The sequence below is a fragment of the Schistocerca cancellata genome, chromosome 1 (genome assembly GCF_023864275.1).
Source record: "Schistocerca cancellata isolate TAMUIC-IGC-003103 chromosome 1, iqSchCanc2.1, whole genome shotgun sequence".
NCBI lineage: Eukaryota > Metazoa > Arthropoda > Insecta > Orthoptera > Acrididae > Schistocerca > Schistocerca cancellata.
The window spans coordinates 704,207,605-704,218,830 of NC_064626.1; the positions used below are offsets into that span (position 1 = coordinate 704,207,605).

An 11,226-nucleotide genomic window follows, 5' to 3' on the forward strand; every position below is an offset into this window, starting at 1 on the left:
CAATTCCCATGGTGATTGATGTAAGTGAAGCTTGAAGAGTTGTCTTGCGACATCATTTTCCTAAGGAGGGCCAAACTAACTCTTCTAGTGAAGCAGATGGAGGATGGAGATCTGGTGTGATGAACGACCTTCGCTAAAGATAATGTAGTACAGTTGTCGCGGCATTTCAGTAGGAAGCCAAAGGAGGTCAGAAGGCGGTCTTTCTTGTTTTTCTAAGCTTGTCTAGCTTATTCACTTTGCTACACATGTTCTCCATTGTATAAACGCTCGATGTGTGTGAGTTACAATCGTTTGGTCTTTGGAAATGTCTCTCTATATACGCACTGCAGCAGGAACAATGTCGGGTTTCGCCACTCACCATCTCCAGAGTCCCATTAGGGCTGACGTGACAGTGATGTTGGACGCTACCCATCTTACTTTCAGACACAGAGTGAAATGTCAAGGTCACCTTCCTTTCGAAACGCTGCAGGCAGAAGAACGAGATCAGTCGATGGGCGGTGCGTGTGTGTGAGGTCGCGAGGCGTGGCAGATGCGGCGAACCAGATCCCTCTGGGCGGGTGTTGCGTCACCACCGGCTAGTCTGCCACTCAGCTATATCCAGGGGGAGCAGGTGGGGGCTCTGCCCTGCTCTGTCACTATAAAGAGGCTTCCAGCCGGTGCTGGAGCCAGTCGTCCATCAGTCGTCTCCACAAGCCGACATGGCTCTTCAGGTGAGGCAGCAGCGAGATGTGGACGTATCAGTAGGCAGTTACAGCAGTCTGTTGACCAAAAGGTGGTATCTGAGAGCTATAGTAAAAGGGTGGGGAATGAAACACATCTTGGCTTTTCAAGTAAACCATCAGAACATCCACCCTAAGCTGTTTAACGTAATTCCTGGAAGCGTAAGTCTGGATTGTCAGATGGGGATTTGAATCTAGTCCAATTCTCACCAATGCATAAACTCTTCAGCTCTGCAATGTAAGAAACTGTGGCTTTATATAGTAACGAAACTGTCACTAGACAGGAAAAGAGAAAAACGTCTTTCGGACAGTCAATAAATGTTAGTAACGTTACGCGTGATATGTCTCAAAAGGAAACCTCACTTGAAAATATGAAATATACGTTGACATACGACTGAATTAATCATAAGCTGCATGTTAAGCTGGCTCAATTGTTTCAATATATTACATATTCACAGGTTTGGGATTTGATCTCAATAGGTCTTACCATGTTTATGTCAGTTATCGCTTCTCTTAGTTCTGCCAATAGTCTGATGACGAGAAAATCCCAAGCGGCACCATAGTTTGTAGCTCACGTTAAACTTAGCGCTGACAGGGTTCTTGCTTTTGCAGCTTTTAGCCTCCAACGTCATCTTTTTTGTTAAACACCCGGGAACGCGTCCAGCTGGCCTGTGTGACAATGAGTATAGCTAGGAGATGGAGGGAAAGACAAGCAAAGGTGATTCTAAAGAATGGACAGACGACTTGTAGAAGGCTATTGCTTGCGGAAGAAACATCAGGCTTCAAATCCAAATTTCTAGTTTCACATGTCTTGAATGTCTAACAAAGTGTGTTGATGATCTAATTTTTAGTTAATCTCGTTCGAAATTTGGAAAATCAGTTGCATAAATAGAGAACAATTGAACAATTTAGAAAATATCGAAATCAAACTCATGGCTTGGCATCGCAAAGCTGAAACTGTTCTTTTTTCATTTTTACTCATGCCGAAGGATGCCTATGATCTGCTATGACTCAGATAAACGTGAAATAGTATCGTTGTCCTCTTAGCTGTGAGTCCGCAGCTCGTAGTCTTGCGGTCGCTTTCTCGCTTCCGAACACGGGGTCTCGGGTTCGATTCCCAGCCGCATGAGGTATTTTCACTTGCCTCGAGATGACTGGGTGTTTGTGTTTTCGTCATCATTTCATCATCATTCATGAAAGTGGCAAGATTATACTGAGCAAAAGTTGGGAATTTGTATGGGCGCCGATAAGCGCGCAGTTGAGCGCCCCACAAACCAATTATCATCATCATCATCATCTCAGCTTTGAGTAGATGGATGTTGTCGTTGTGGGCCAGATGCAACAGATCACTTTATGAGAATCTTTCTTACATTGAATGCTACCATCATAGTCCTTCATTAATCCGAACTGAAAGTTGTATTGTAAAAACATGTAAAGCAGTATAACATTCTAGGCTTCGTCAACGAAATACCGATGGAAAGTGTTAATATTATGGTAAACACTGACTTTTCTCTTTCTTTCATCTCGTTTCATGACTGTGGATGGAAGACGTCGAGTCTTTCTTTTCTTTTTTTAATTCATCAATTGTTGGTCTGGTTAGAACCGATTAGTCGTCTCTTCCTTTCTTCTGCAATTTCTTTAGTTTGGCATGTGAAGTATATTGCTCAGTAAATATACCAAAATATTCAAGTATGGTGTTCACTGTGCTACAACACTGTGATCCTGGAGTTTATCTATTTCTTTCTCAATTGTACTTTCTCACTATTTATCTCCAGTAATGATTCATTTAATGCTTTATCTGTCAATTGTGGCATCTTTGTGTACCACCACATCTTATAAACTTCGTTCCTCCACATCCTATTTTTGCGGCTACCTTCTTTCTCGACAACACAATTAAAAGTTTCAGACGTCCGCTTTACTTCATTATACGAATGTGATGACTCCCCACAACTCAAGAACGTATATTTACCACCACAGACCTGTGCACATGAAAACTTGCTGCAGACTCTCTGTTACAATTTCTCCCTTGTTATGTGCATCCCTCTCTTCTTCTTTGTCTGTCTCTCTCTCTCTCTCTCCTCTCTCTCTCTCTCTCTCTCTCTCTCTCTCTCTCTCTCTCTCTCTCTCTCTCGCTCTCTCTCTTTCTCTCTCAATTCCCACCTGAGTCGAATGTCACTGCTAGAGCTTCAGTTCAAAGGCCACAGTCCGCTCCCTTATCAGACACGTGAAACAAGCTGTGACTACCTATATTCTGCATGCAGTGCCGTGTGATTTCAAATTATAAATCTGAAGAACGAATGTTACCGTACCTAACTAGAACTAACTGACGTACACATTGTATCCTGCTAACTTACTCTCAGCACAGTACTGGTGTTCAAGGAAATTGAAATCCTCTTCTTCCACCATTGAAAGGTTTTTGGCGATGTGAATGTGATATTCTGATGCCTGATTACACTAGATTTTACGTCCTTTTATAACTCTAGAACAGGACTGCTGCATTAAAAGCTATGCGAAACTATATTGATGTAACGTATAAAATGAGATCTTACTGAGTCAAACCGGTAAGAGATTCAACACTTGTGATGATGTCCTCCGTTGTCTTAAGCACAAAAGGGATTATCAGGTGACAGTGGGAAGCTATAAATGTAAAAACTGTTGTATCGGTTCTTCATACTAGTGTTAACCACAATATGCCATCTGCATCGCCATTGTTCCCGGTTTTTTGCTTCAAGTACTTCAGGCAATGTCCAGAAGATCCCTTCCTCAATGCTGGAGCCGACCCCTATCCAACTGTTAAACATAACAAGCTCTTGCACTTCCCCTTTTAATTCTCATCAGGGAAATTTCCTGAATTTCAAGCTCCAGTTTCGTTTTTCTATCTACTTCATTAGCAGGAAGTTCTCCCAAATTTCTTTAATTTTTTTTTTAATGTTTATGATATTCTCAGAACCTGAGACTGAATAGGAGCTTCGGTAGCCATGCAGGCAACATTAACTATATTTCCGATCTGTATAGCATTAATTCTGGAGTAACAGTTGAATATCAAAATTCTGGAAACATAATGATATTTGTGAAAAGGTGTGTATGTGATTATACGTACATTTCAGTCAAATCAGGTTAAAGGTGTTGTAAATAATGTCTAGAAGTAGATTATTCTGTTTGTGCTCATAATTATGTTCACTTCGTAATGTTCTGGGCAAGTCGGCCGTAGCAGTCACAAACTACTTTTAATAGTGTTGCTTCTAACAACATACTGTCTGTAGAAACGAACTTCAGCAGTGATAATGGGGATTTTTGAGGCATAAATCCTAGGAAAGGAGGTCGTTGTTCACTTGAATGAGTACCAAAGTCAACATAAATGTCTACATGTTAATACTGCCCTTTTCACACTAAGAGAAACAGATATGTTCTTTTATCCCGAAGTAAGAACATCTAGGTCAAACATATGTCGTGCATCTCGTTGATAGCACGTACTGTACTCTTTAGCGTAGTGTAATTTGTGTTTACAGACGGTACACGTGTCCTGTCTGTGGTGTTGCAGGTACTGTTGTGCGCATGCGCGCTGCTGGGCGCGGCCAATGCGGGCTACCTGGGCTCTCCCGCCGTCTCCTACTCGGCGGCTCCCGTCCTGCGAGGCGGCCTTCCTTACAACGCCGGACTCGGACTCACAGGTAGTTTGTAGAGCAGTCTCCCAAAGGAGGGACGACGTCTGATTTACAGTCACCAACGGCTAAGATGTCTTTGTTCTTGGGGTCCTTCTACACGCAAAAGATTTCGGATTTCCTTTCAGATTCCATATTTTTAGTGCTACACAAATAGTCGTGAAAGTTCACTACAATATTTCATAATTAGTTATTGTCACTGTTCCCTTCCCAAATTACTTGAGCAGTTTTACCCATAGTAAACATTAATTCGTTTATTTTAGAACTGTCAGTGTATTACTTTAACACATACACACTTTATTCACAGTTGCAAATATTTGTCTATAATTTTATTTATACTTTCTGTCCGACAGTTCAAATTTTGCTGCATGCTGTTTGTAGCAATTCTTGTAAAAGTGTTCCTCTAACTATCCTTTCCAGTTACAAGAGCTTTCGAAACATGGTTTTCGTTTTCGTAATTCTTTTCTTTCCTCTTGTTCTAATTATTCTTGTGGTGACAACAAAATATAATAAGGAAGCAGATCATGAAATACTTCCCCAAAATGTAGTAAACTGAATGAACAATTACGTTTGAGTGAACTTTTAGATGGATGGCAACTTACAATTTTTCTTTAAATGAAATTAGTTTATTGCATCTGTTAGACATATTATCTGTGCTCCGTAGAGCATCGTTATTGCCAATTTTGGTAACTTGTGCAACGCCTTAAACTGAAGATGGACATAACTTTTACATACTGTATAAACCCTACCGCAAGCAACTATTTGCTAGTACCGTCGATAGGAACTGTGTGAGAGAATACAGAAGACGCCACTATTAACTCATTGCTTTCCCAGGAGGCCTGGCCGGAGATGGCGCTGCTTCCGCTGCCGCCGCCGCCGCCGCAGCCGCAGCAGCTAGGGCCAGACTGTCTGGTGCTGGCATCGGTGGCTATGCTCCTGGCTACACTGGCGCACTAGGAGGTGACTACCCTGGTGTTGGTATTGGTGGTGCCTACTCTCGTCTCGCTCCTGGCTACGCTGGTCTGGCCGCCGCTCGTTACGCCGGAGGTCTGGGCCGATTGGCTGGTGGGCTGCCCGCCGAGCTGGCTGACCCATACTACGACCCCAACCCGCAATACAGCTTCAGCTACAGCGTCAGCGACGCCCTGACCGGCGACGCCAAGCAGCAGCAGGAGAGCCGCAGCGGCGACGTGGTGGAGGGCAGCTACAGCCTGGTAGAGCCCGACGGCAGCGTCCGCACTGTGCAGTACACGGCTGCCCCTGGTGCAGGTTTTAATGCTGTCGTCTCCAAGGATGGTGTCCCAACTGGGCCTGCCTCCCTGGGAGCCGCTGTCGTTCCTGCCGCTGCCGCTGCTCGAAACATCCTTCCAGGTTCGAAACACTATTTTACCCTTAGTGATTACAAATCAAATTTTTTCTGTAACATTTCAGATAGTAGATTCTGGTTTATGTGTTTACTAAGGACACAAAAGTCTACAGAGACTTTGTGTCAGTTTATTGAACCATTTGAAAGTAATGATAACACATCCATATATAGTGGAAGGCTATATATGCACTTACAATCAAAGAAGTTAAGTGTACGACGTCAGTGATTACTAATCTGATGTTGCACCTCTTCTCTTTGGAACTAAGAGCACCTCTAATGCATTTCATGGTTACAAGACAACTGAAAATAGATGAGTTGTCAAACTGGAAGCTATTTTCACTCATAAATATTGGGGACCTGACAAAATAAATTCAAGCTGAACGTGCCACTTGCTATGTTTCCTTCTCGAGCTGCCGGCCTGATTCTGGTGGTGAATGTACCTCCTGGCAACAGTTAAGTATGTGCAGCTTGAGTAATACTATGTCCATACAGTTTAAAGGGGTCAGTAATAGAATTTGGTTCCCTCCACGATACAAACTGACTACACTAAAAACTATGTAGAACGACTACATGCAGCCGGCCGTGGTGGCCGAGTGGTTCTAGGCGCTACAGGCTGGAACCGCGCGACCGCTCCGGTCGCAGGTTCGAATCCTGCCTCGGGCATGGATGTGTGTGATGTGCTTAGGTTAGTTAGGTTTAAGTAGTTCTAAGTTCTAGGGGACTGATGCCCGTAGAAGTTAAGTCCCATAGTGCTCAGAGCCATTTGAACCATTTTTGAACGACTACATGCAATAGGTAACCACAGCATTTACTGTGAAGTTAATTACAATGATTGAATTATAACATTTCAAACTCTTAGCAGTTTGTAATTTATTTAGAAATATTCAAACGTTTGACCCCCATTAACAGTTTTCGATGCTCGATGGATGAGGTCAAATAAAATTAATCCAGAACTTAAGCATACTTCTAATAACATTTTAATGGTGCTATGATGTTCTCCAATCTGGAGTGACATTAAGAATAGTGTATTCCCGTTTGATTACACATCTTCCTCAGTACAGTGCCTGCTACAACTGTTTCAGGAGGCATACTTTCTGGAGCTGCTCGCTCTCTGCTGTCTCCAGATGCCGCTGCTGGAGTCTACGGAGCACCTCTGAAGACGGCGCATGCCTCCCTCGCCACTCCACACGCAAAGGTACACTACTAGTGCCCTCGCAAGCTGATACCTTGTAAATGTGACCACCGAATGTATTATGAAAATGGCTCTCATGTAGCAATAAATTGTACATATTTATGAATTGCTTTGTCAGTTTATTCCTGCAATATTTGTATAAAAATAAAATTATCTGTCTTTATTTAAATGTTGTACCTACTCAATTTGGACTTCTTCCCTAATATTACGTATAGAAATTGTTGTGTGTCACAACTTATTTTAAGCTATGTTAATTTGTATACATTGCCATTTGTTCTGTGTCTGAAAAGAAAAAAGTAAATCTAAATACCGAAAACAAAGTATAAGATCTGAGAATCAATTGGTGCTCTTATTTTTAGAACATTTAGTTTTCAGCTGGGCATGGCCGATTTCTTACCCAGCTTTCCTTAATCTGTGATTGTACTGCATCTCTAATGACTTCGTTGTTAATAGTATATAGTCCTCATCTTCCTTCCTTTTTTGGTTCTGTTTGAGGAAACAGATGTTATGCCAATAGTCCTGAAGGATCGTAGTCAAGTATTTTCATTACAGTATCACCCAATCTGTAATAGAAGCATTATCTTCTCGCCTCTGAGTTTCATAATGTAATGGTCTTGCTTGTAGCGGACAAAATGTTTTCATTGTAGCCGACCGTGAGAGGCACGAGTGCAAATCAGGAAGAGATAACTACTTTCTTGTTCATGGGCCGATAGTCAACAACCGGCCTCACCTCGCCCTGTGGCTTAGGCAGCACAAATACAGCAGAGGAGGATGGGGATTTAGATGGCATAATAACTCCATCACATAACTTCTTTCAGCTATAGTCACCATTAACCCCTTCATCCTATATGGTGAAAATCTATATGGAAGAGACCTTACGGGAATATTGCCCTTTAATCAGTATTATGCTCCTTTAACTTCTCCTAATCTATCATTAAGCACATCCCTAAATTATTCACCTAAATTGACAATCGGTTTCCTTTGTTTAGCAGGTAAATTCCAATGTCATAAATCGGAGAATCAATATTGACTGAACTGGTAACTGGTTTGGACACTCTGTTCTTACATTCACCACATGCTTAAAAAACTCAAAATTTTTCTGAGATGCAAACTCAAAATGAAACTTTCTTTGAATCCATTGAAGAACTAATACAACCCCATGGATGAAGTCAGAATCTATAATGGCCGACTCTACAAATTACGTGCTACCTTAACTGGGAATATTCATTTAAAATTAATAATTCGGATCTTAACTTCAATAGTTCATCAAATCCCCATCGCTCCTTCATACTTTTGAATCTGCTTCCTGGTCTCCCTCTATGATTTTTACCCCCCTCCCCCAGTTCTAAATTGGCGATCCCTTGATCCCTCAGAATGCCTCCTCTCAGTCGATCCCTTCTTCTAGCGGTACCATAAATTTCTCTTCAGTTTTATTCAGTACCTCCCCATTAGTTACGTGATCTACCCACCGAATCTTCAGCACTTTTCTGTAGCCCTACTTTTCAAAATCTTCTATTCTCTCCTTGTCTAAACTGTTTATCGTCCGTGTTTCACTTTCATACATGACTACACTCCATACAAATACTTTCAGAAAAGACTTCCGAACATTTAAATCTATACTCGATGTTATCACATTTCTCTTCTTCAGAAATTCCTTTCTTCCCATTGCCGGTGTACATTTTATATCATCCCTACTTCGACCGTCGTCAGTTGCTCTGCTTCGCAAATAACAAAACTCATTTACTGCTTTAAGTGTCTCATTTCTTAATCTAATTCCCTCAGCATCACCTAATTTAATTCGACTATATTCCATTATCCTCGTTTAGCTTTTGTTGAAGATCATATTATATCCTCCGTTCAAGATACTGTCATTCCGTTCAGCTGCTCTTCCAAGTTCTTAGCTGTCTCTAACAGAATCAAAATGTCACCGGCAAACCTCAAAGTTTTTATTTTTCTCCCTCGACTTTAATTCATACTCTAAACTTTTCTTTTGTTTCCTTTACTGCTTGGTCAATATACAGATTGAATAATGTCGGGGATAGGCTACAACCCTGTTTCACTCTATTCTCAACCACAGCTTCCCTTTCATGACCTTTGACTCTTATAACCTTTCTGTGCAAATTGTAAATAGCCTTTCGCTCCCTGTATTTTACCCCTGACACCTTCCCAGTCAACATTGTCAAAAGCTTTCTCTAAGTCTAAAAATGCTATAAAAGTACATTTGTCGTTTATTAACCCATCTCTTATGAGGAGTCTTAGGGTCAGTATTGTCTCACGAGTTCCTACATTTCTCCGGAATCCAAACTGATCCTCTCTGAGGTCGGCCTCTACAAGTTTCTCCATTCTTCTGTAAAGTATGCGTCTTAGTATTTTCGAACCGGCACTTATTAAACTGATGGTTCGGTAATTGTCACACGTGTCAGCATCTGCTTTCTTTGGAATTGGAATTATTATGTTCTTCTTGAAGTCTGAGGGTAATTCGCATGTTTGATACATCTTGCTCACCAGGTGGAAGAGTTTTGTCAGGTCTGGCTCTCCGAAGGGTATCAGTAATTACACTCCTGGAAATTGAAATAAGAACACCGTGAATTCATTGTCCCAGGAAGGGGAAACTTTATTGACACATTCCTGGGGTCAGATACATCACATGATCACACTGACAGAACCACAGGCACATAGACACAGGCAACAGAGCATGCACAATGTCGGCACTAGTACAGTGTATATCCACCTTTCGCAGCAATGCAGGCTGCTATTCTCCCATGGAGACGATCGTAGAGATGCTGGATGTAGTCCTGTGGAACGGCTTGCCATGCCATTTCCACCTGATGCCTCAGTTGGACCAGCGCTCGTGCTGGACGTGCAGACCGCGTGAGACGACGCTTCATCCAGTCCCAAACATGCTCAATGGGGGACAGATCCGGAGATCTTGCTGGCCAGGGTAGTTGACTTACACCTTCTAGAGCACGTTGGGTGGCACGGGATACATGCGGACGTTTTGTCCTGTTGGAACAGCAAGTTCCCTTGCCGGTCTAGGAATGGTAGAACGATGGGTTCGATGACGGTTTGGATGTACCGTGCACTATTCAGTGTCCCCTCGACGATCACCAGTGGTGTACGGCCAGTGTAGGAGATCGCTCCCCACACCATGATGCCGGGTGTTGGCCCTGTGTGCCTCGGTCGTATGCAGTCCTGATTGTGGCGCTCACCTGCACGGCGCCAAACACGCATACGACCATCATTGGCACCAAGGCAGAAGCGACTCTCATCGCTGAAGACGACACGTCTCCATTCGTCCCTCCATTCACGCCTGTCGCGACACCACTGGAGGCGGGCTGCACGATGTTGGGGCGTGAGCGGAAGACGGCCTAACGGTGTGCGGGACCGTAGCCCAGCTCCATGGAGACGGTTGCGAATGGTCCTCGCCGATATCCCAGGAGCAACAGTGTCCCTAATTTGCTGGGAAGAGGCGGTGCGGTCCCCTACGGCACTGCGTAGGATCCTACGGTCTTGGCGTGCATCCGTGCGTCGCTGCGGTCCGGTCCCAGGTCGACGGGCACGTGCACCTTCCGCCGACCACTGGCGACAACATCGATGTACTGTGGAGACCTCACGCCCCACGTGTTGAGCAATTCGGCGGTACGTCCACCCGGCCTCCCGCATGCCCACTATCCCTCGCTCAAAGTCCGTCAACTGCACATACGGTTCACGTCCACGCTGTCGCGGCATGCTACCAGTGTTAAAGACTGCGATGGAGCTCCGTATGCCACGGCAAACTGGCTGACACTGACGGCGGCGGTGCACAAATGCTGCGCAGCTAGCGCCATTCGACGGCCAACACCGCGGTTCCTGGTGTGTCCGCTGTGCCGTGCGTGTGGTCATTGCTTGTACAGCCCTCTCGCAGTGTCCGGAGCAAGTATGGTGGGTCTGACACACCGGTGTCAATGTGTTCTTTTTTCCATTTCCGGGAGTGTATAATGGAACGTGGTCTACTCAAGGGGCCATGTTTCGACTTAGGTCTTCTACATCTACATCTACATTTATACTCCGCAAGCCACCCAACGGTGTGTGGCGGAGGGCACTTTACGTGCCACTGTCATTATCTCCCTTTCCTGTTCCAGTCGCGTATGGTTCGCGGGAAGAACGACTGTCTGAAAGCCTCTGTGCGCGCTCTAATCTCTCTAATTTTACATTCGTGATCTCCTCGGGAGGTATAAGTAGGGGGAAGCAATATATTCGATACCTCATCCAGAAACGCACCCTCTCGAAACCTGGCGAGCAAGCTAC

General features: G+C 43.9%; 1 protein-coding gene across 1 annotated transcript; it reads left to right on the plus strand.

Moving 5' to 3' along the window:
- Nucleotides 1-698: 698 nt before the first annotated feature.
- On the plus strand, nt 699-6,954 carry LOC126095732 (cuticle protein 21-like). The gene is made up of 4 exons (XM_049910540.1): nt 699-710; nt 4,261-4,390; nt 5,216-5,752; nt 6,830-6,954. The coding sequence occupies exons 1-4, from the start codon at nt 699-701 to the stop codon at nt 6,952-6,954; spliced, it is 804 nt and encodes a 267-aa protein (XP_049766497.1).
- The last annotated feature ends 4,272 nt before the right edge of the window (nt 6,955-11,226 follow it).

What these genes read in the sequence shown, in the direction of transcription:
- LOC126095732 (XM_049910540.1), top strand. An exon ending in CGCCGGACTCGGACTCACAG is followed by an intron (nt 4,391 to 5,215) that starts GTAGTTTGTAGA and finishes TTGCTTTCCCAG; the next exon opens with GAGGCCTGGCCGGAGATGGC. An exon ending in TGCTCGAAACATCCTTCCAG is followed by an intron (nt 5,753 to 6,829) that starts GTTCGAAACACT and finishes CAACTGTTTCAG; the next exon opens with GAGGCATACTTTCTGGAGCT.